General features: G+C 38.1%; 5 protein-coding genes across 7 annotated transcripts; 4 read left to right on the top strand and 1 right to left on the bottom strand.

Moving 5' to 3' along the window:
- Positions 1–4,871: 4,871 nt before the first annotated feature.
- Positions 4,872–8,023, bottom strand: LOC111798998 (OBP32pep, putative (DUF220)). 3 transcript variants are annotated; one of them, XM_087125813.1, is made up of 6 exons: positions 7,812–8,020; positions 7,249–7,702; positions 6,901–7,068; positions 6,509–6,631; positions 5,685–5,828; positions 4,872–5,419 (listed from the first exon to the last, which is right to left on the bottom strand). In XM_087125813.1, exons 2-6 carry the CDS (start codon positions 7,366–7,368, stop codon positions 4,961–4,963), a joined length of 1,014 nt encoding a protein of 337 aa, XP_086981939.1. In that variant the 5' UTR covers positions 7,369–7,702; positions 7,812–8,020; the 3' UTR covers positions 4,872–4,960. The 3 variants fall into 3 exon arrangements, with proteins under 3 accessions (XP_086981939.1, XP_023538141.2, XP_086981940.1); XM_023682373.2 differs by having other exon boundaries at positions 7,249–7,444; XM_087125814.1 differs by lacking the exon at positions 7,249–7,702 and having other exon boundaries at positions 7,812–8,023.
- Positions 8,024–9,015: 992 nt separating this feature from the next.
- LOC111798997 (putative inactive poly [ADP-ribose] polymerase SRO2) lies at positions 9,016–10,673 on the top strand. Its single transcript, XM_023682371.2, has 4 exons — positions 9,016–9,602; positions 9,751–9,989; positions 10,090–10,232; positions 10,323–10,673. Exons 1-4 carry the CDS (start codon positions 9,121–9,123, stop codon positions 10,437–10,439), a joined length of 981 nt encoding a protein of 326 aa, XP_023538139.2. The 5' UTR covers positions 9,016–9,120; the 3' UTR covers positions 10,440–10,673.
- A 1,189-nt stretch (positions 10,674–11,862) lies between these two features.
- On the top strand, positions 11,863–13,019 carry LOC111798391 (uncharacterized). The gene has a single exon (XM_023681496.2). The coding sequence runs from the start codon at positions 12,054–12,056 to the stop codon at positions 12,825–12,827; it is 774 nt and encodes a 257-aa protein (XP_023537264.2). The 5' UTR covers positions 11,863–12,053; the 3' UTR covers positions 12,828–13,019.
- A 703-nt stretch (positions 13,020–13,722) lies between these two features.
- Positions 13,723–18,562, top strand: LOC111798996 (uncharacterized protein At4g28440). Its single transcript, XM_023682369.2, has 3 exons — positions 13,723–13,880; positions 15,247–15,481; positions 17,912–18,562. The coding sequence occupies exons 2-3, from the start codon at positions 15,259–15,261 to the stop codon at positions 18,100–18,102; spliced, it is 414 nt and encodes a 137-aa protein (XP_023538137.1). The 5' UTR covers positions 13,723–13,880; positions 15,247–15,258; the 3' UTR covers positions 18,103–18,562.
- Positions 18,563–22,174: 3,612 nt separating this feature from the next.
- On the top strand, positions 22,175–24,888 carry LOC111799239 (polygalacturonase-1 non-catalytic subunit beta). Its single transcript, XM_023682704.2, has 2 exons — positions 22,175–22,389; positions 22,564–24,888. Exons 1-2 carry the CDS (start codon positions 22,321–22,323, stop codon positions 24,364–24,366), a joined length of 1,872 nt encoding a protein of 623 aa, XP_023538472.2. The 5' UTR covers positions 22,175–22,320; the 3' UTR covers positions 24,367–24,888.
- Positions 24,889–25,082: the final 194 nt, after the last annotated feature.

Below are 25,082 nucleotides of genomic sequence, written 5' to 3'. Positions count from 1 at the left end.
AACATTAAAATAATAATAAAAGCAACACAAATGGAAAAGACTCTATCTAGGGGTCCCTTCAGCAACCGCACGCTCCCTCTATCACAGTGGTCTACGCTTAGTCTCAAAAAACAGAATAACATGGAATGAGTATAAAAATACTTAGTAAGCAGTTTACTTGTAGGTTTTTGTCAAACTTATTCTTGTACATGCCCCTAGAGATGACCAAAACTGTGATTTAATGTCTATGTTGACCTTTGCAAGTTTCTGCGTAACTAACCCTGAATATACCTCGTCTAATGAGTACTCTAACCCACCTACGGTTCATAACTTCAAAGGGATTCCTAGTTCTCTTAGCTCGATGTTTTATGTATGTCTAGGTCCTTTGTCAACCGTGCACGAAATGCGCCTCAAGTCGTGCTCCATGAAAAAGCCCTAGGGGAGAATTCATAAGTCTGGGGGACCTCCTTTGCTCTACAACGATAACCGTAGTCCATACATGTCTATGTACTGAGCTCTAACTAGGGAATTCTTCCTAATGATGTTGAGTGTCACAACCATACTATGAAGAGAGTAGATTGTGACCCTCACGTTGAGACAAGCAAAGCGGCGACACTCAAGTGACACCCCCATCCGGCCATGCAAGAGCCAAAATAGATGAGTGCCATGATGCGACCAAGGAGGACGGTGCATCATGCAACATACCATATAGAGTGAGTATTGAAGAGAAGACGAGGCATAAGCAAGATGGTGACAAATGTAGACAAGTATGTCAAAGATAGGCTTGATGAAGGGCCGCATAGAGCCTCGAACCTTAACCTCAAAAGTCAGGATTCTTGAGATAATTTAGACATGCGGTTCTATAGTCAAATCCGTCCATATGAAATATGAAAGCTCACCAAATTTGGTGTCAATCAGGCATCGAACAAACGCTCCATGACATTGTATGATCGTTCGCCAAAATCATATTTATACCTGTCATACCAAAAATACTTCAAAATGTAACTTGAGGGGAGGCATACGTGTGTCACAGTGAGAGGGAGTGTTGCAAAGCAAGTGTATCAGACGACTTCCTTTGAAATAGATTTTTCAAGGACAGTGTTGAACGACACACGTGTGGCAACATTGCGCCCCAACCCATGTGTCGGAGGTTGGATCATACACCTGCTATCCAGTACAAAATTTGTAAATGATATGGCATGGACACAAGAGGGTCCAATGTCTCGATAGAATTTGGATGGATATTCGAGATGTCCCGATATTATGAACAATACATGGGCCCATTCTCGATGGGCATGACTGAGCAAGCTACGATGGCAAATGACACCCTACGACTTGAGATGATGTTAAGATTGGGACATGTTAACTGGGAATCAATATAATTTGAGATGCGACGTTGTAGTGAAAGACCTCGGCCCTGAGTAGAGGCAAGGTCGAGCCGAATGACTTGGCCTAGTTTAGAGTTAAGTCGGTTGGGTCACAAACGGTTGAGTATGCACGCGTAGGCAGCGTGTGTGGACGAACAAGCTTGGGTTCTGCACATACCCAACAAGTAGAAAGTGCTGCACCTTAAGAGATATGGGTTTTGATGAAACATCTTCGTGGTGGTCCCCAGAGAAGAAAGTCTTGACGAGACTCGAAGAATATTGAAGAAATTCTACTACAGAAATGGGGAGCAAACTGCAAACATTTGGTCAAGTGTTGATGCATTTGATGATCTACATGCACTGATGTTGGTGAACAAATGACTCAATCAAGCGAACTCGGTAAAAAGGAAATGACACCTCAACAACTTAGACGGTCACAAAAAATCCGAAAGTCAAATCCTAAGTATGCCAACGCAACTATTATAGAAGATGGATGACCAATATCATACAGCGAATGAGGGCTAATTTTGAGGGGGAGTGTTAAAATATCATCACTAGTCCAATAAAGATATCTGAATATTTTGGAAATAAACATTTAGATATTTTAGGAATAAATTTGGTCTACATTATCTAGCCTCTAGGATAAATACCCCTCTATCCATTAAGTTTTTCATCCTAAGCTGGCTAGATAAATACCCCTCTATCCATTAAATTTTTCATCCTAAGCAAAGCAAAGCAAAGTATGGTTGTTTCTACCGTGTGTCTTATAATCTCTTTTTTATTGGTCTTAATAAAAAGTGCGAGGATTTCCACGAAAGAGTTGGGTTAAACATAAATATCAAAACAATAATTCATTATCGACCATAAGATTGAATGAATGTTATACCTTTATGATAGTAGTGGACAACAATATGAATACAAAAAGATTGTATTCCCACTTCAATAATGTATGGCTTTTTTTGATTGATAGCGTAGTCCAAAGTCAATCCACAACGTTTCCAGTCAATGCCTGTTAATACATTTAGAAATGGCTCAGAGATTGAGCAAGGTGCGAAATCTTTAAAACAAAAAGCCTGTGTAATCATGTGCAGTTACCAAAGTTGACCCGAAGTTGTAATCATAAAAAATGAAAAAATGAAGAAATGGCAACTAAAGCCTTAGTATTGCAGTGAAGGGGGGAATGAAGAGAAAATATGTAAAAAATATCAGTCTTCATAATTGAAATATTTTGAACCAACTGTAGCGCTACTTTTATAGTTGATGATGCATAACTATAAAGAAACAGTTGATCTCTGCCAGCAAAACGTTAACAGTTCCATAAACAGACAAACACCCCCCCCCCCCCCAAAAAAAAAAAAAAGGTATCTCCTATTCCGAATAAAAATAAACAGAAGTGACCAAAAACTTAAAATGGTTCCATGCCTGAACTTAATGTCGAAGGTAGCCAAGTTGCCTTCCTGGTAGTGACATTCGCTTTCAGATTCAACAATAGCAACTTATCTCATTATCACAGATATCTGCAATTTCTACGGGACATCAGTATATGTACAATTTGTACAAGATTGCTAAACACTGAGAATAACTTCATAAAGCAAAACAACTTAAAATGTATATTAATAGGCAAGAAATGTTTTGAAATTGTCAATAAATCAATTCCTTTCATGAATTTAGAGTTTCATTTTCTCTTCGTTATTATCTCTTACTCACTAAACTTTATCCTACACCTATGCTGCTATGCACTTAGCAAGTGATTTAGACGCTCAGCATAGAGTAAGAAAATACAGAAAGTGTTGATGAATGATTATGAAGAGATCTCTTACTCTAGGATACAGCTACTGACTCTTCTCTTCCTAAGAGGTGTTGATGCAGATCTTATTACATTACTCCCCGGACCATTAATACCAGAAACAAGTTTATCTGCATAAAATACCAGAAATGAATTAATCCACGTAACAATGGTACGGTAGTCTGACTCTAGCGGAAAGTTCTTGAATGAATTTTCAAGTAAAGAGGGATATAACAGAGATAACTACATCAAACAAATAATAATATGATGAAGTACGGCCTGCTATATGCAGCTTTTTGAGAGGATGATGGCAGACTTGCTGTTTGCGGAAATCCTTAGCTTAGCTTATCTGATTAATGAGAAAATATAAGGAATCGTTTGTACAACAATCTATGCATGCGTTGCCGTATAGGTAAGAAGGAAGTTAACCGTAAGAAAAATTACGCATGCCCAGGAAAACAATAAAGATGCCTACTGTTATACACGAGCTACTGCATTAAATGTAACTTATGTAACGCAGGCTAAGGAATCAATAAAATAATAATACGAATAGTAATTAAATAACGTCGAGGCATTAATCAAAGCAATTTACAATTCATCAAGCGCTGCCGGAGTGCTAGTGGAGCAGTCAATTAAAACTCCTCTAGGCAGCTTGCAAGGCCGGTATCTGGAACTACATTAAAAAAAAAATCGAGGATATTACTCTGATATGAAGTTTATTCGTAACTTTTAAAGCTTCGGTGCTTCATTCAAACTCTGGATCAAACGTAACTGAATGAGAACAGACTCGACAAAGTGTTTGATAAACCAAAATCGAAAAGGACTTGAGAGATTACCAATATTTCAACAATCGCCGACGAGAAAGAGCGCGAGAGATCATTACAGAAGAACTGAGAGTCTGCATAGTCGGTCGGAGCAGATGAATCTCCGTCTTGCCAAAGAAATTAGCTGCACTAAGAAGTTCAAGAAGAGGTTTCTTCAAAATCTCGTGTATTGGATCTCGGGAAAAACAAAAAATAGGTGTCAGTTCCGCAAGATTAAACTTACCTGAAGAAAGAGGTCTATAAGAGAAGCAAATGCCATGGTTGCATTGAGAGAATACCAATCCAACTCCCACGCTCCTATTGTGCTCCACTCACTCTCACTTTGTCCTCCACTTTGCCCGCTAAAATAGTGGGGCGGAGAACTATATACGAGCCTCGGCTCAGTTTGAGGATTTTAGAAAATGTGGCGGGATTTTAGAAAAATAGAAAAAAGAAGATGATCAAAGTTCCTTCCTCCTACACTGCATTCTAGAACATTTAGACATGATTTTATTTAAGAGCCATATTCCAAGAAAATATAATAAAAAGAAAATTGAACATCATGAAAGTTGTAAATAAAAGCGATACTAGAGAATGTTCTAGAAGGTTTATGAAGAGAAAAGTTGATTTTTATTAATTTAGCCGAGTAAGCAATAGTTATTTTTATTTTTCCAAAGAAAAGAAAGCCATAATTAAAAAATGTTTCGGAAACCTTTTTTGTTTTAGAAAGAAAAGTACATTAACAATATTGTTTCAAAACAATTTACTGTTCAATTTGGTAAAAGTAAATGGTGGATAACTCGAAATTTGTTATTCTTCTATTCACCTAATTAAATTGAACAGTAATCTGAAAAGAAACGGTTTCATCATTCACAGCACAAGCTCCCTGTCCAGAGGCTATGAGGCTGATCTAGATACTTCAGACTATGCAGAATATGATGCAAATTCAAGATTGTCATCTCATTAGCTGGAGAGAGAACAAAGAAAATGAGTGTAATACATAATATAAGTTTAAAAAGGATTATTCATTTGGCAGCAAGGAAGCTCCTAGTCCTTCCACGTTGTTTCGCATTTCTCCTACGGATGGCCCATCTTTGTTTAATATCAAGAACGCTATCTAACGAGTTGCTATCACATATTCTCTGAGAAATTTGAAGCTCCTCGTTTGTAACTTCATCTTTCACATCTCCCCTTATCCTTTCGGCTTCAGCAAGGAGATCAAGAATGAGCATCTCCGTTGTCCTCGTGGTAATTCCACGTAGATACCAGGAGATGGGCGGCGGGGGAACAATGGCCGGCTCGATAAGCTGTTCCAGGCTCACCCTTGACCCGATTCTTCCTTTGCCCTTTGTGCAAGCATTATAATCTTCCAAATTCTTTGGTTTTGTCGGAATGCACATTCCTTCATCAACAAATAGAGGCTCTACTCTCCACCGGCCTTCAAATCTCTTCATAAATCCAGCCTTCAGTTGCTTGAATTTCATCTAACCAGATCATTGAATTGATCATAAGAAACAAGAAACTTCCTTTTCATCAATCTTTCATTGCGAGGCAGATAATCATCATCCAAGTCACAAGATATGACCATATTGAACAAGCAAATATTCAAATAAAGAACTGAAAGTAAATACATATATCATTTCATACTTACGCTAAACTGAGAATCTGCTTACTTCCTATAAAATATCCTAGAAATCTCTGTATATTCTACTGAAAGGTAGCGCGCACAAGAAAGTGCCAAGTGCTTACCGAGTGATCTGCTCTGTTTTGATCTACTAGAACGTGAACTGCAATGGTCCCTGACCACCAAAGAAATCTCCACAAAGCTGCTTGCTCCAGCTCAACCACTTGTCTCGATCCTTCATCAATCAAAACCCTTCTGGATATCACCTCCTAAAACAGACATTAATTTTCTAAACTCAGCAGATGGTATAGCTACAACAGGATGCAGAACGATAGCTGATTTTATATGTATTTCGGCACGTATCTGGATAGACAGAAAACAGAGGTTTTCTTGAGGAATTCCAAAAATAGTTTTGTGATTTTGTGTGGCATACACTTTCTGTTGGAGTGTCCATCAAAAGCCTCTAGACTATAGCTTGTATTCCTTTTGTTTTGTGGTTTATAAATAATGTAGTCTAAAATTTATTTACAAGTTTTGATGGGAAGCACTACACTAAAATTTAAATATTACAGAAGAAGAAATAATGAAATAAGGTAATTATAATAAACAAACAACACATGATGAAATTATCATTTTAAAAGACTTGGAAAAAAACTAACACAACTTTCAGCAAGTTTACAAAATACTATATCTTCCAAACTGCTTTCGAATTTAATTTCTTTTCCCCATCCAAACCCAGCCAAGATTCGAACACTGCGAAAGATGTACCTCAGCGCCAAAGTTAAGCATGTGGATTTAGAAGGACTACATGAAATTACCATAGTTCCCCCCTCACTTCCATGACATCATTGGTTTGTTTTGATAACCAATAAAGAAGAGTGGTACAAATGTTTGATTCTGACAATCAATAAAATATGAATGGAATTGTAAATGAAAATGTGTAACTTACTTTAATATTCTTGAAAACTCTCTTGTTATCGGGGTCTATCACAATATTATAGACAGCATCCGGAGGCAAACCAACATCAACCTTTACATCGAGTTTGCTAAGGGTATCTTTTGGTACACTAACCTGCAAAGAGCCTCATTTAAACTCGATCAATGAAATGGAAATGGTCAGGTCAATTTAACGAAATCCCAACTGAACCAGATTGAGAGCTTAAGCTTGCCCATGTTAATTTTAGATTCATCACACATAACACTTGATCGACAGTGCACTTCATGAAATGAATGGGGGGGATCTTGCAAGGCCATTTTTTAATTTATAACACCAAGTTCACAACAGGAATGAACATCAGGTCTACAATGGAAAGCACGTCCTTCTATCCTGATATTAAGCACCTTTATTTGTGGAGGCTTATCCGTCCATGAAGGGTTCTCCCTCCATGCCTGAAGTTGCTTCTCCACATCAAACTCCCAGGATGAAGAAGACCCCTTCTTCTCCCCTTTTGTGGATGGGTTCATTGACGTAAATTTCTGACCATCACTTGCTAGTCCCTTAAGCTGAGGCTGCAACCAGAAATAAATAAATAAAATAAAATCATGTAAAATACATTATCAAAATTAAATTTTAATCCAGTCTAGAATTTACAGGTTTAGTGATAATAGAATGTTCATTCTCTCTCGATTTCTATTCAACAGACAAAGTTTTTAAAAGTATTCATTCCAAATGAAATTAAGATGACCAACCTTGATAGAATTTTGAACCTTCTGAGAAAGTTGCGCAAGAAACTTAGAAATTGCAGGATTAAAAGCTTCCAGAACATCATTTCGCTCATTCTTGGAGACGTCTATACTTGTTTTGGTCATCACTAGGTCACATGTAAGATCCTGGTTTCAAATCAATTTGAAGTACCGAATCCCTGATTTGGTTTCCCTCTCCCCTCTGGAATTCTTTCGAAGTTAAATTTCATATCATTTCTATATGCCACGGATAAGACTCGGAGAGCAGAGCTCAGTTTTGGTGTTGCTAAATGAGAATCAAAATTATAGATAAAAGACATACGAAGTAGAGATTCAGGTAAGCCAATCAAGAATGACAGGCAAAAACTGGCCACAATATTAGCACATCTGAGTCATCATAAAGGAATGACAAGTAAAATCCAACCACAGAATCAACGATTAAAAAGGCTCCGTAACTTTGCTGATTATGCACAAAAAAGGGACGAGAAAACAAAAGAGAAATTAAGAAATCCACTCGTTACAAAATGGACAACGAATTTGTTTTTGAAGAATTCAGTAGGCATAAAGACCTTCATTCCATCATCGAAGCTCAGCGCTGGGCTCGAATCCCTGCGTCGGACTCAGCCGAATAAACCTTTCCTGGTAAAAAATTTGAGCGACTGCATCTTGGGTTTGTAGTGGCCGGTGCGAGAGAGCCAGAGAGCAAGGAGTAAAAACGAAATCCGAGCGAGACCGTGAAATACCGTTCCAATTAGGCATGGGTCACAAGAGAAGAACGCGAGTTAGACACAAAAACGTGTTTGACTTGAACCTTCTTCTTGTCCCTAGCCTGATCTTAAAAGTATTTAAAAAAAAAAAAAAAAAAAAAAAAAAAAATTATGTCAAATATCACTAACTTGACTCATCAATAAACGATGTGTTGCAAAATATATGGGTTTAGTTTTGGGTCGATTTGCCTTCTAAATTGGAATTTGTGTTTGGAGCAATGAGTTCGGTTTCTCAACTTCGGTTCTGTATACTCAATTTAAACGCATTTCTTGCATAATTTTGGAGAGGCTCTCCATTTTTCTCATAATTGGGATGGGTTATGCCATTTCTCTCTATTTTCCCCATGAGTATTTTATTTATCTACATTTATTTAACAACAGTTCAATAGGTATATGATTTAATAATTTTAAGATACGAAAGGTGTATTTTTATAGACGATTTATTCACATAATTTCTTTTTAAAAAAAATATTTACTTTTTTAGTTTAAATTGAATACTACAAAATAAATAGTATTTTATTTTAAATTTATTGAAATGAAATTAACAGTACTTAATTTTACATTAGCTATAGTAAAGAAAATATTTCATTTTTAAATTACCTACCCCAAAAGAAAAGCAAATATATCAAATTCGTTTTGAAGCATAAATATATGTTATTATTTTTAATTTAATCATTTTAAAATTATATATAATATATTTTTGTTTTTATTTTTATTTTTGAATTTTTGCATGAACCGAGTAAAAAATTGTTTGTTTATTTATTTCCGATTTTTTTCGGAGTTGAAGCAGGGAGAATTTGAACCTTTTCAACTTCTACTAGGGTCTAAATAACGTGCAGAGTCCGTAGAGGAGCGTACAAGCATCCCGTGTGTAATGACGGAAATAAATATATTATATATAATACATATTCTTTCCTACTTTTATTCATTTTCTTGGTCTTGTGCAAGTAAATGGCTTTTCCTTGCGCCCCAATCCCCCTGCCTATGTTGATTTTTATTTACCTCTCTCTTCTTTTGACCTATATTTATGTATTTGGAGGGTCATTATTCTTCTATTTAGCTACGCTTTGAGGGCCTGTTCTGTTGTTCCACTGAAAGATAAGATCGGAAGATGGAACAGTCCAATGTCGAAGAGGGAATCTTCACAACTAATGAAGATTACGAGAGGTTAGGCTCTGGAAATCATGGCGACGAATACGATTCGTTGAGTTCAAACCGATTTAGGCTTCTCCAAGGGAGCGGAATGAGGAGGCTCGAAGAGAAGGGGCTGGAGCACGAAACTGTAGCGAAGTGCTTCGTTTCGGGTCTCGGTAGCATAGGGAGGGATGCACAAGTTGTGGCGGTTCATAAGAATTGGAGTTCGGATTCGGGGAAAGTGGGGAGGGAGGAAGCTTTTAGAATATTCTCGGATGCGGTGGCCACCAAATGCGGAGGAGATGCTAATATCAAGTTTGGTTGGTACGGTGCTCCAGTGGATGACATCTGCCAGATCGTGTCTCACGGTTTCAGTCGTTTCAATCATAAAGATATGCGCTCTGAATCATTGCACGGCGTGGGCGTCTCTTTGTGTGCTGCTAGATTTTCGATTGACTGGTAACTGTTTTCCTCGCCATCTCTCATCATCTTTCTTATTATTATTATTATGTGCCCCGCCGCCAAAACGATCCTCCAACGGCCGTTTCTTAGAAATTAGAATAGAGATACAAGAGTTGCTCATTTGGTAGCTTTTAATTGTTTGCAGTGTCTCGTCTTCGGCCGTCGACCAAAATGGACTACAACACGCGTTATTATGCAGAGTAATATTGGGGAAAGTGGAGGCTATTCCCGCAGGATCTAAGCAATTTTATCCAAGTTCCAGCGCATTCGATACGGGCGTAGACAGCTTGTTCGCACCCAGAAAATACATCGTTTGGGATGCTTTCATGAATTCTCACATACAGCCCACTTACGTAGTAAGCTTCAAGGCCCCTCAGCCAAAGGGTAGGAATTTCTTCTTCTTCTTCTTACTTTTTTCTTTCTTTTCCCGACAATATATAGAGCATCTCGGTATTGATACAAGTATGGTTTGAGCGTTTTGCAGGTGCCCAAATGAATATGAAGTCGGTAAATATGGTGAAGCCGAGGTCGGCATGGGTGAGTTTTCCTACGCTGATGCTTACACTTTCGAGGTTCTTGGATCCTAGGAAGATGAGTTTGATACACAAATGGCACGAGGATTTTATTGTAAGTGACGCACATATTCTTATCTATTTAATTTATTAATAAGTAAATGGATGAATTCGTTGTAAATAATGAGTTGGGAATGGGATGCAGAGAAACAAGATTCCGCGCCCACAACTGATCAACAAAGTGAGGCACATTGCTGGAGACGAGCTGTTAATTGCTGTAATTAAAAAGCAGAGGAGAAAGGAGGTGATGCAAGTGGCGTAGTTCCAGCCCTTCAAATCACAGGGGCAGTGGAGCCGCGTAATAGATCAAATTGAACATTTTGGGAGAATAGTATAACATTCAGGGCGGGTTAATTGTCTAATTCACTTCCAATCATCCCTTGTAATATCAATTATCAACTTCATTTTGTTTCTTTCTTTTGTTATTCAAAATCCTTATTTTCTATATAAATGTTCCCCACTAGATTAATTATACCACCCTACTGTTTCGCTTTCATTTTTCCTCTGTCTCTGCTATAAAATTAAAATAAATATCACAATTCATAACAACATTAACATAATCCCAGCAAATGGAGATATTATGATTATATTTTCTATCGCCGACAATGGCATACCACCTTTGCAAACTTTTTTTATTTATTATTATTTATTTTTATTAAACACTGGATGTAACAATTTTCCTTATGATTGAGCCACAATTAACTTTTGGTTATAATTTTTTTTTTTTAAATTTATTTTTTTTGTTAAGTTACAAACCTGATTTTTATGATTTTCTAACATTTATAACTTTGTTTATAACTTTAAGGGTCATAGAGACCAAATTATAACTACACCATTTGAAATTTGGCTGGGAGAATTTAATAGTGTTTTCAGTATGTACTAATTACCAAAGGTAATAAGTGGTGAAATATATTTATAAAAAAAAAATCAAATGTCAACTTTCTTTTTTTCAAACATCAAATGTCAACTTACATAAAAGTTTCAGCTTTTGAATTTAAGAAGTAATGATAGAAAGAAATTTTTTAAAAATGATAGATTGTCCAATTTGTTTGTTCAATATTTATAATTTTCTTGAAAGAAAAAGGACGTATATTGAATTTAGAATAACTCATTGAATTCCTATCAAATAAATGCAGTAAAATGAATTTAATGAGCTTTGTTGTAATCATTGAATATCAACTTGATGAGCTTTACAGGCAATGCCATCGAAAACTACGCAGGATCTAATTAAGATAAATTGTAGCAGTTAAGATAGGATCAATAACTTGTAAAGAAGAACTAAAGCTTTAAAAAAAAAAAAAAAAAAAAAAAAAAAAGAATAGACATGTTCAAAATCCTTAATATGCAAGTCACAGACAAAACTATTTAATAAAGCAAAAGGTCACAGACAAAGACAATTAGACAGACCATCCATTTCCTTATCGTCATCGGTGAGGATTGATCACACCTCAATCATTGACCTCATGTTTCATCCTTTGGCTTTGACTTGCTGATCAAGAATGTATGCTTGTCAGCCAAGTGAGGCTCCTCACCCGGTCACCAAATCGTTTCCCTTCTAGACAGCTTGTTTGGCGCGTGTGACATTTCACGTGCGACAAAAGAAGCAGAAAATGTGAATGTGAATAGTAAACGGGAAGTGGGTTGCTTCCGGATTTCATGAATAGTAGATGAACAAAAATGAAGGTCAACAGAAGTACTTTTCGCCTCGAAATTGGAAACTTCGTAATCGTCTCCACCAAGTAACCACCTTATTAAATATGCAGCAAACCATTTCTGACCCACCTATACTCAAAACTCAAACCACCTCACGCGGTTACAGTTTCCGTCAGATTCACAAGCAATTGCCAATTCCGTTTTCCATTCATCACAGGAGGAGATGAAAAGTCGTGTCTCTGAAGATTCTAGCGCGAACATGAACAACCCCCGCGTCTCTGCTAATTCCACCAAACCGGACCTCGAATCCTTGGCTTTACACGATGCCTATGAGGAACAAGATGAAGAGTTCTCCTTTGTGTGCGCCAACCCAAATGATTCCCCAATTAGCGCCGACGATGCCTTCTTTAACGGCCAGATCCGCCCCGTCTACCCACTCATCGACAGAAGCCTCCTGTTCGTGGACGGGCAGGATTCCGAAACACCCGATAACCCTCCATTGCTTCGCCCGCCCTTGAGGAAGTTGTTCGTGGAAAAGCAATCGGAGTCGGATACGGAGCTGGAGGGAGTTGTTGAAGGCACCTACTGTGAGTGGTCTCCGACGACGGCGGAGCTCGGCAAGAAGAGCAACTCCACAGGCTTCTCCAAGCTCTGGAGATTCCGGGAATTTATGACGATGCGCCGAAGCAGCAGCGATGGCAAGGACGCCTTCGTTTTCTTGAGCAATCCCAATCCCACCACCCCAAAGTCCCCCCAAAACAAGCTACAACCTCAACCTCAATCGGATTCCAGAACCTCCACCTCCACCTCCACCTCCGCTCCAAAGCTCAACCGCCTCAAAGCCCAAACAGCATCCTCTGCCCACGAGATACACTACGTTAGAAGCAGAGCCCAGAAGCAAGTCGACAAACGCAGGTCCTATCTTCCCTACCGCCAGGATTTGCTTGGCTTCTTCACCAGCGTCAATGGATTCAGCAAAAATGTTCATCCTTTCTGAATCAATATTCTTCTGCAATTTCTTTTGTTCTTCTTCCCCTCTTTCTATTTTCTTGTAAATATTTCTGCCCCAATCAAGAATTTTGGCATTAGCAATGCAATGCGATGCGAGAGAAGATGAATTCTTTTGTTTGTAACTATGAACTATAACTTCAACAATTTCATGTATATATTACAAGTAGTCTCCATAACACCTCCCGGCCTTGGGTTCAAAACACAGCCACGAATTTCAATATTTAATATGACCAAATTGATACTCCAATTCTCAAATTTGTTTCAGTAATCTGCAGAAATAGAATTCATATTATTTACCATCTCCATCAATGCATTCAAGAATTTCATTGCTGCTGATTCCAAATCTCAAGTTGGAATTTTCGTAGACATCGAGCAGAGCTCGTAAATGGGGCTGCCATCTTCTGGATCTTTGTGAGTGTGAAAACCATCCTCTTGTGGGTCTTCAAAATTTGATTTCTTCTTCCATCCATGTAAAAGGGGAAAAAAAAACCCCCAAAACAATCATTCCCTAAACCTAAATTAATGTGTGCCGACAATATATACCTACATACACATACTTTAAAATACTTGTTATCTTCTATTTTTAAGCGATACAAATATTTTAGAATGTTTTTATATTGGATTTTAAAACCATATTAATGGATGCAATAGAAGGAAAAAAAAATATATATATATATATATTTTTCACCTAATAATTCATATATGACCGATTCAAATCTCTAATATTTATCGATAAATTCAAGAAAATTTGATGCGCCTTATCTTAATTCTTATCCAATATCGAGGGCAAAAAAAAAAAAAAAAAAAAAAAAAGTTTTCCTAATTTTATTTTCTGAAACCCCCGGGTGAGAAGGTAAAATCTGTAGGGTTAGACACGTGGTCGATTACGATTAAAGTCTTCTGGCGAACAATCATCGACGGTTGTTATTTCATAGCAACTTTATATCTTTCCTCGAAGCTAGAGTTTGACGGCTACGTTTCTCAAATCAGATCGGCTTCCTTTCTCTGCCTTCGTCTTTGCCTCTGCCACTCGTAAAAGGTGATCTCTAAACCCTAAAATTTCAGTTCCGGTTATTCCTATGCCTATCCTTTTTCTGTTTTACACTTCTCTTCATTTCTTAACTTTTATTGGCGTTTAGGTTGCGATTTTCTCCTACCTGTTCGGTTTGCATGCCCTCTTTATGATTCCCATTTGGGTCATTCAAGTGTGAAATTTTATATGGAGATTGTGACGAGAAACACTCTCTGAACATTAAGTCTGTTGATTTATAGCTGATTTTCGTTTTTCTTCTAGTCCCACATTTGGCCACCGTAGTTTCATTATCTTTCATTTGATTCACGAAAAGTTTTCGAAAAGAAAAGTTCTGAACAATTATGTATATCCTTGGATGTAATATTAGTATTTGTGTTTAAGCGATTAATAGCTTAAATGCTCTCAAGCGATTAATGGTGTTGTAATTGGAGTGCCTGCTTGAGGTCTATTTGTTGGTGGGACGAGGGTTTAGAAGATTTGAAGTTAACCAAGAAAATGATATTGACGATAAATTAAGAGAACAAACAAGATGTTATTCGAGGAATCTATGCACCAAATGTGGTTGAGCGTGAAAACAGTAATGTTCTGGTTGGAAATTCTAGTTATTAACACTTGTTTATCTTCTTGACTCTGGTTCATTTGATTTAAATCTGACAGAGTTGCTATATTATCTTCAATTTTTGAGACATAAAGTAGAAGATTGCATAATGGAGCAACCATCTGTGAGATCCCATATAGGTTGGAGAGGGGAATGAAACATTCCTTATCAGGGTGTGGAAACCTCTTCCTAGTAGATGCGTTTTAAAACCGTGAAGTTGGCGGCGATACGTAACGATAGACTTTGGCTATTACTAATGGTATCAGAGCCAGACACTGGGTGGTGTGCCAACGAGGACGCTAGGCCCCCAAGGAGGGTGGATTGTGAGATTCCGGTTGGTGAGTGGAACGAAGCATTTCTTGTAAGAGTGTGGAAACCTCTCCCTAGTAGACGCGTTTTAAAACCATGAGGTTGACGGTGAAGAGTATCAGGCCAAAGTGGACAATTTGCTTTTGGTTAAAATTTAATGTCAACATATTTTACATTTTGCTTTTGATTGACCTAGTAGTCATATACAGGGTTGGAGAGAGTGGGTTCATAGGCACCGTACCTGAGATTTATACTATCCTGGTGGTCAATGTGATAGGTTAAGGCAATTATTGTGTTTCTTTGAATGAGGAATTTATTTATTTATCATTTTTTCATGGTTATTTTATCAATCCCAGCCTTTGTCCACCTTGGTGGTTTACTGGTGGTGTGGGCATTTTGTAAAAATTCACAATGTCAATCTATTGTCTAACTGTTTTGTTATTGTTTGTATATTGGCATGATTAGGTATTCGGGGAAATGGCAGAATCCAAACCTGGACTGAGGAAACCTGTATTTACCAAGGTTGATCAACTTCGGCCTGGCACTAGTGGGCATACTCTTACTGTTAAGGTTGTGAATACTAAGATGGTATTGCAGAAGGGTCGTCCTGATGGTCCTCAAGCCCGTCAGATGCGAATTGCTGAATGCTTGGTAGGTGATGAAACTGGAATGATCATATTTACCGCCAGAAATGATCAAGGTAAACTTACAAAAGTATTTGAGCCTGCACCATTTACGTAATTTTATCTTGTATGAAGCATGCCAATTTTCTTCTTTATGCTTACATTCTAAATCCACATGTAACTGAAGAGGTGCTGTGAAGAGTTTTAATAACTGTTCTATATCGTGTGATCTCACTCACTATCCACAATTACTGTGAAAGGTAAAGGATGTTTTGATATATTAACTTCCTACTAGTAAAGATTTCGTAAAGGGAGGCTTTCTGTTATCTTAAAAGTTGTCATGGACCTTTCTTTTTCACTGGAAAAAAAAAACTCGATTTTACTGAATACTGGGACATATGGAGGTTGAAATGCAAATCCAACTGAAATAAATCATCCATACTAAAAGTACCTTTTAAAAACTATAAGTTCATCACTTTGTCCGCTATATATATTGGTCAGTGTAATGGCTCATAGTTGGATAATGACTTGAATAGTTCAATTACACGACGGATTTTGGATAAAGTTAAAACTATACATTAGAAAGGATAATCTCTACGCTGAATCTTGAGAATAATAGATTTTGAATGAACCTCCTGTGTATTATTTTGATTTTGATCTTATGAGTGAGATTGGTACTGGAAGGTCCATCAGCTATAGTTAATGTTGTTTCTACAGTAGCTTCTTTTTTTCTATTGACTACATTTTTATATTTTTGTGTTTGGATCTGATTATGCATTCTGTTGAGTGTTAGTTCAGAATTCTGTATGTTATTGGTAATATAAAGTAAGTGTAGATGCTTTTGTGATCAAAAGATCGTAGACTGTTTTATTGTAGGAGGGAGTAAGAGAATGAGAACTAATTGTTATCAATATTAAAAGTCATCTAGTTACTGGAACCTACTTGAACCAGTAATTTTGGCTTCTTGTTTTTGGAGGAACTACCATCACTCAGGAATCCAGGGCCATTTGATAACGTTTTTGTTTCTCATTTCTCATTTCTCATTTCTCGTTTCTCGTTCCTATTACTATTTTGTTTTAGAAACATGCAATTTTGACCAATGATTTTGTTTCTCGTTTCCAAATCTAAAGAAATGTTTCCTCAAAGTATGAAGAATTTGGGGAATTCCAAAAAGAAGTTTCTGTTTTAATGTTTCTCTTTTCATTTTGGTTGTTCCAGCCTTAAAGCATCCCAATTCCCAATGCGAAGGGAACGTGTTCGCTTGTTAACATATTTGCCTTTTGCTTGCATCTCTTTTTTTTTTTTTTTTTTTTTTTTTTTTTTTTTTTTTAGTTTTAGCAAAGTTTTTGAAGAAGATTTTTTTTTTTTTAAAAAATTAAGACAAACATTTTAATTTTTGAACTTTAAATGATTTGGGATTTGAATAGATATTACAAATTTTACATTTTAATTAAAATAATTTTATTTGTATATTTAGCCATTACTTTTCATTTTTTACTATATAGTATATTATTTTTACATGATATTACAAAGTTTTAAGGTGAATGGCGAGCGAGAAACAATATTCAAATTTGGACAACAGTTGAAGGATAGATTCAACTTTATTGTTGTGCTTCAATTTTGCATTGGGACTTAATTATAATGTAAAGTTTTGATAATTATTTTTATATGTTTTATTGCATGCTGTATGTTTTCTGTATTACATATACTATATTCAATTTGAGGTATAACAGAGAAAGAAATAGGAAGCAAGAAATAGTTATCAAACTAGTTTCTTTTTCTGTTTCTTGTTAGGAAGGAGAAATAGGTATTACATAAACTTTATTGTTGTTTGGTTTGATGTTGGACAATTGCAGTTTTTAGAACTCAAGGACACTAATGTACAACCTATAGAATAGATCCTGTTCAAGTAAGGTTGTTTATCAAATACACATAAATTAACACTGGTTTCAATTATTCACTTACTACTTCGTTTGTAAGTGAATAGTTGAATGGAAAACTGGTTAGTAACACCATGGCTTTGTAATTGTGTAGTTGCAATGAAAACTATTCCTCCTGCATGGGCAGATGAAAAAGGTGGACAAGAATGGAATTTTGTGCTAAGTAGGTTCATGATTTGACTAACAGGTGGTGCAGGAACGAGCTAGGATTAAATTTTTTGTATGGCAAACTCTTATTGTAAAAATATAGCCCTCCGTGATTTGACCTATAGCCTATCTTTGTTCACGAGATTAGTAAATAGCGTCATCCAGAATTTACTCCAAGCATTCAGGACAATTTTATAAGTTTACTGTGCCTTGCATTTTTTTTAAAATTCCAACTGACCCCTAAAATTTAATCTGGTTTAATTAACCAGCCCTTTATGTATATTTTATCTTAATTTTGAATGTCCATGTAGCCACTGTTCAATTTATTTATTTGAACTAATATTTCTTTTGGCATTTAATAAATGGAATTAAAGTTTCCGTAACTCATGTACTCGTAATTCTTTGCTTTCTTCTGTGTAGTCGACTTGATGAAAGAAGGTGCCACTATAATCCTGCGCAATGCTAAGATAGACATGTTCAAAGGATCAATGAGACTTGCTGTGGACAGGTGGGGCCGAGTTGAAGTTACTGAGCCTGCAAGTTTTACTGTTAAGGAAGAGAACAATCTTTCACTCATTGAATATGAACTCGTGAATGTGGTGGAAGAGTGAATTTTGTGATCGCGTTCACTTTCCTGCTGCAACCTGACCATAAAATAAAACAATCAAGCTACAAAATTACAAGTTTCCTTTGGGGTACTGAAAATGCTCACCGAGTTCATTATTAGGAAATAGAATTCTGGAAGCCAGTCGTACGAAAGTTGATTTTCATCCACGCAGCTTATTGTTAGAACCGTTGTTGGGATTTACAAACAGGTGGGTAATGGCTGCAGTTGATGGAAGAAGGCTTAGCCGGCTTTTTTTACTTTTCATTTGGCAAGTATTTTATTGGCTGTGACACAGTTTTATGATGTTGAAATTATCATAAGATGATGACAAGAGTAGCGCCTTGCGTGGTTTTAAATTATGTTTTTTTATTAGTCAAGGTTCATGCCAACTGAACTGCTTTTGAACTCAAATCCAATGCTTGAATGATTGATTACCCTGCAAGTGTGAGGATTTCACGAGTAAATATCAGTCTCCGGTTTTAGGTTGCCCTTGTTCGTGTATGTGTTGTATGATGTGCTTCAGCAGGTCTTATGTTGTGTGATAAGATCTTAGGATCAAGTTGGGATCCCAAATTGTACATTTCACACAGAAAAGAGATAGGTAATAAGGAAAGCAGTGGAATCTTTCACAATCCATACGTACGCTTCCATCTGGGGTAAGCTGTGGAAGTAAAAGGTCAAAGCATCAAATGTATTCAACATAAATAAAATTCACAGTGATTCAGTGGTTCTCTGCCCAGAGAGAGAGAGCGTACTGATACAGTGGAATGAAATTAAGGGGAAAATGAAGATCATATGAAGTATTTAATTGCATTGCGTCTCTTTGACGTCATGCATACTCATCATCACTACCTCGTTTCTTATTTAAACACCTCTGTTTGCCAACGTGATCATAAAGTATTCAAATGATTGGATATCTAGAAAATGTTGATAGACCAGCCGCGACTGTCTGCTCGCCTCTATTACTTTAATCTATTTTTTGGATATGATATGATCACATTTCTACTCGAAACCACAGCACTCGAAGTCCTATTTTCGTTTCTTTGGTCAAATCTATTGATACTCTATCGTGTTAGGACCTTTCACTTCACCCACATTTCTTTCCGGAAGGTTGATGCCCGAGCCCTGATTGGCCCTACTCTGGGTTCCCGTCCATGAATCTTACTACTTTGGAGGATGAAAAGCTAGCCATTTAAGTTGTAATCATAGTTTATGAGCCAAATTACTTGTATGGCATTCCAAATGAAAGCAGAGGGAGGCCGTACGGCCATGATTGTTATTCCCACTATCCCATCCACTACGCCATGGGTGCTCTTCCCTTTTGTTATTGGTGGCTTCCATTTCCAACGCGATCACGATGGGCTTCTTCAACAATAAAAATATGATAGCACTAGCTGGTGGGGTTTTCTTTTACAATTCAGAATCCAATCCCTCGAGGATGAGGAGGCTACATTTATCTTCAACTACTTGATTCAGACTACAATGAATGCTGGATCTCGATCAGAAACGAAACTAATCATGTGCTCTACTTTTTGGGAGAAAGGAGTGTTGTGCCGGTGAGCAAGGGAAAGACACAAGCATGTGCAAGCATGCTCTGAAAGGTTATTTTGTGGGAACAAAGTTAAAGCGACTAAAGCAATACACGCTTCTGAATGCAGTAAACTTGATTTGAAAGCTCCCCAGTTCTACCATCGCGCCTCTTTACTTCCTTTGTACAGAACACCATGTTGTTAGTGCAATACGATCATTGTACCAATTAAAAATAAGATAAACACAAATGTAACCCATACACATACTTTTTGTTTGTCATCATACGCAATTAGCAAAAGTTGGAAATGGCCATATTTTTATTGCAAGCGTCATATGCTCTTTTACGAACCCAGCCTGTGGAATTCAGTAAAACATTGTTATGAAGTGGGTGAACCGACTTTTTTGAAATTGCACTCTTCCTGATCCACTGAGAAGCAAAGAAAAAATTGGGATCCAAAGCTGGAAACTCTATGAAGGACACAACATTATACTTAGCGACCAGCATTCTGAAAAGAGTACTGCATTATCATATGCACACCTTTTTATTCTTTTTTTTTTTATAAAAAAAACAAAGTAAAGGCTTTAGTTGGAATAATCCAAAGCGAATTTGGAGGACGCAAGTTATGGTTTAAACGATGAGAGAGGCTCACTAACTGAGATACACTTTGCTGGGGAATAGAAACTTTGAAAGTGTATGGCAATTATGATGCGAGCAGCGGCGTTGTGGTCGTATAGTTGTAGCTGTAGTTGGAGGAGTCTGCAAAAACAGGAGAATTTGCAATTTGATTGGGATTAGTTCACAAAAATGGGAGCCCAATTCAGATGTCTTCTCCTATAATAGAAGACATTCCATTTTTTTGAATCGAAATGAGGTCTACTTGCATGTAGTTAATGGCGATAGGTAGCTCTTTACTTCTCTAGGTAGTATATAAAGGCGTTTTAATGAATTGTAACTGTGGGGAATGAATCCAAATGGGTCACCACCAACCAAAATGCTTCATCCAGCATTTGCTATTAGTGAGCGATTGTATTTATGGAGCTTTAGACATGTGGGTGAAGGATAGTGGCAGCCAACCCAACCGCATTTTTTTTTTCTTTTTTGTTTTCTTTTGTAGACGTGTCAAGTGCACGTTATCACATTAATCACTTCCTACACTTACAATATTTTCGATTAAAACCTTAAATATTGTAAAATGCACATACCTTTACATTACAAAGTGATGGAGGTAGTTGGTGAATGTGAATAGGTTGACGTAGTTGGTAGTGTATGAACCAGGAATGTGTGCCAATAAACTGAAGTCCTTTGCGTTTTACTATTATCATTATTATTGTTATTACTGTTGTTGTACGAAAAAGGGCCACCTACGTTGATTAGGCGCTTCCTCATGAATTCCCCAACCCACGCCCACACCCTTTCTTCTCTCATTAATTCTTTTTAGAAAGAGGAGAAATGATGGCATCATCACCACCGTTCGTTTCACCACAGCTTTAAATCATTTTCCTTCTTTAATTTACTTGCCTTATTCCTTATCCCAATCCCTTGTTCTTGACGTTGACTTAAACAAGTTGACTGCGACCCATAATTCCATTTCCAAATTAAATCCCAATTACATGGAACCAACAGTTTTAAAATGGGAAATGCCAAAAATAGTACATTTGTCGACAATGACTCCACATGCATTTTTCCAGCGTTATTATTTTCTTAAAACCTGCGGTACATAATCTGAATTGAAATGAAGTAAAAGGAAAAAATAAAATTATGGGCCTGCCAGTTTGTACCAGTTAAACAATGAAATTACGACTTTCTTTTTTCTTTTTTTATTTTTTCTTTTTTAAATAATAAAAGAGAAAAGGAAAAAAGGAAAAAAGGAAAAAGAAAAGAAGGAAAAAAGTGGGTAGCAAATAACGATGCCCACGAATTTGAATCATTAGATGCATACACTTGCACAAAATACTAATACAAATTAGCTTGGTTCTGGAATTAAGATATTCCATGATTGTTGACGATACAAAAAGGGGAGAATTGCAAGGAGTTAACCAAGAGGACTATCAGGAGCTTTGTCGCTATCATACTTTCATTTCTATTCATTCCTCTTTTTTCTTAACGAAAAACAAAATTAATAATAATCCCAACTTCGAAAGCTGTGTGTAACCGATCAAACCCCGACACGTGCGCTTTAAAACGCGGCTTCTGAAACTACCCCTTGTCTGTACTCCACTATCGCCTTTATCTTCCTCTGTGTTTCTCTTTTTCTTCCAAGTAATCTATGCATCTTTTTTTCCTTCCTTCCTTCCTCTTGGGTCCTAACTAAAATAAATTCCCTCTCGCACAGTTACTTCTTACTCCGTGTCATCCCTAAATGTTCTCTCATGCCACAATTTTCTCAACTCTCTGGGGGCCAATATTAAAACAGTCCAATATTAGGTCCCATTAATGGTTGCGCATTTAAATAATAAAATGAGGATCCACCCAAAGTTAGAATCAAATACATTAAACAATTGGTATTGCAGCTCTAAAAGGCACTTGTAAACGCGTCTAGGTTTGGTTGAAATTCGGAAAAAGGCCATACAATCTCAACATAAATCCAAAAAATAAAAGAAAGGCATTGATAAAATTGAACTTTTTGGCAGCGTGAAACCACTATAAATTTCTGCATACAACCCAACCCAACAAACAAGACCCAAAACAGAAATGCACGGATTACCCGCGCCCCTTCTGGTTCCTCTCTATCTCTCTATCTTCTTGCTTTCGGCTTTCAATGTAAGTCAATTTCCATCTCCACTTCACTCTTTATTTCTCTTTACTTCAGTTTTTATCCCCTGTAATTGTAATTTATGTGTGGAATTGTATTGTAAATTGTAATTTCTGTGTGGAATTGTATTGCAAATTGTAAGTTGTTATTTGTGTGTGGTTTATGTGGGTGTGCGGAAACAGGTTCCCGCGGCTGGCGACGAGGACAACCCCTTTACCCCAAAAGCTTTTCTGAGTCGTTATTGGAACAAGAAGGTCCGGAATGATTTGCCAAAACCCACTTTTCTCTTCTCCAAGGCGTCTCCCTTGACGGCAGTGCAGTCCGCGGCCTTCGCCAAACTCGCAGCCCAAAACACACTCTCCTCCCGCCTCCCTCAGTTCTGCTCCGCCGCAAATTTGCTCTGCTTCCCCGATTTAGCCCCTTCTTTGGCCAAGCACAACAAGGACTCCAACTTTGCTGTCTATTCCAATAGGAACTTCACCACTTACGGCTCCAAAAGAGCTGGTGGCATCGACTCCTTCAAGAACTATTCCAATGATGAAAATATCCTCGTCGATTCCTTCCGGCGCTACAGCCACGGCGCCTTGAGCCACGCCGACCGATTTTCGACCTATGGCATCGACACCAACGTCCCCGACCAGGGTTTTAACTCTTACGCCTCCAAAGCCATAGGAGGTAACGGCAAGTTCACAACCTACGAACAATCCACCAATGTCCCCAATCTCCGATTTACCAGCTACTCCACCGATGCCACTGGACGATCTCAAGTCTTTAAGAGCTACAGCGAGAACGCAAACGCAGGAGATCAGTCGTTTGCCAACTATGGAAAACGAGGAAATGGGGGTCCCAACGAGTTCTCTGCCTACGGGACCAACGCAAACGTAATAGGCTCTGGGTTTTCAAGCTATGGGTCCGACGGAAATGGCGCTAACGACACATTCACCAATTACGGTAACGAGCAAAACGACCCACAGAACAACTTCAGGAGCTATGGGGAGGGTGGGAACGGAGCGATTGAAAGCTTCTCTAGTTACAGAGACCAGGCGAATGTGGGGGACGATTCATTTCAGTCCTACTCCAAGAACTCGAACTCGGCGAAGGTCAATTTCGCAAATTATGGGAAATCCGCCAATGAGGGTTCGGACAAGTTTAGTGGTTATGGACAGAATGGGAATGCGCAAAGCGTGGGATTCAAGATCTATGGGGTGAATACAACGTTCAAAGATTACGCGAAACGGGGGATTAGTTTTGCCCAGTACAGCAATGTGAGCTCCGGTGGTGCGAAAATGTCGGTGAACGGGAGTTTGGCGCAGAGGTGGGTAGAGCCCGGGAAGTTCTTCCGCGAGTCAATGCTGAGGAAGGGGACGGTGATGGCTATGCCGGACATCAAGGATAAAATGCCGAAGAGGTCGTTCCTGCCCCGATCTATTCTATCCAAGTTACCCTTTTCGAGTACGAAACTGGGAGTGATGAAGAAGATATTCCACGCCGAGGATAACTCGTCGATGGAGACTATGATGACGGAGACGCTCAGGGAGTGCGAGAGGGCGCCGAGTGCCGGGGAGACAAAGCGGTGCGTGGGGTCGGTGGAGGATATGATAGACTTCGCCACGTCGGTGCTGGGGCGGAACGTGGTGGTCCGGACGACGGAGAACACGAAGGGGTCGAAGGGGAACATAATGATAGGGGCGGTGAAAGCGGTGGAGGGAGGGAAGGTGACGAAGTCGGTGTCTTGCCACCAGAGCCTATTCCCTTACCTACTCTACTACTGCCACTCCGTGCCCAAGGTTCGAGTGTACGAAGCGGAATTGCTGGATCCAAGGTCTAAGGCCAACATAAACCACGGAGTTGCCATCTGTCACTTGGACACCTCAGCCTGGAGTCCCAGTCACGGGGCGTTCATAGCTCTCGGGTCCGCCCCCGGTCGGGTGGAGGTGTGCCACTGGATCTTCGAGAACGACATGACGTGGACTGTGGCCGACTGATCTGTCGCCGCAAGGGGGGAGGGTATGGGTGTCGTCTAAAAAATGTTTAGCCGCCACCTCCACGTCATCAGAACATGTTTTTAATGTTTAATGTTTAATTGCTTTTGAATATGATTGGAAATAGAGAGGGCAAAAAAAAAAAAAAAGAAAAAAAAAAAGAGGATATTATTTTCTGTTTCTAATTTGTTTTAGGTTTAGCCAAAGAATGGTACTGTTAACTGTGAAAGAATGGTCCTGTGCCCATATCTATGTGCTTCCATTGCTTTGTTGTGTTGCGAGGGAAATTCCATGAGACAGCTCACACGCTTGTTGTGTCTCTCTCTCTCCCTCTCTCTCTCCCTCTCTCTCTCCCTCTCTCTCTCCCTCTCTCTCTCCCTCTCTCTCTAAATCTATCCATTCCCCACTTTATGGGCTGCTACTTTGAGTCCAAAACAAGAGAAATTCTTGGTTGAGGTCACAATGCATCTAACAATTTTGCACCGTTAGATGTGAGAAAAATGGTACTTTTGTATTCCATAGTTATTAAGGGCTAATATATTTTTATATCTACCTTTGATGGTTATTACAAGGATGCTACATTATAATGGCCTAATCTTTTTTAATACTTTAAAATATTTTTTAGACTGGTTCAACTTTAAGAGTATTTGAAAATATTTTTATTAATTTAACCTAAAATTTTTATAAATTTTTATAAATTTTTATAATTTGAAACAAAA

The sequence above is a fragment of the Cucurbita pepo genome, chromosome 7, assembly GCF_057944985.1.
Source record: "Cucurbita pepo subsp. pepo isolate OVF chromosome 7, ASM5794498v1, whole genome shotgun sequence".
NCBI classification, from domain to species: domain Eukaryota; kingdom Viridiplantae; phylum Streptophyta; class Magnoliopsida; order Cucurbitales; family Cucurbitaceae; genus Cucurbita; species Cucurbita pepo.
The sequence above is the reverse complement of the archived record's forward strand: the minus strand, read 5'-3'. Positions and strand labels throughout refer to the sequence as shown.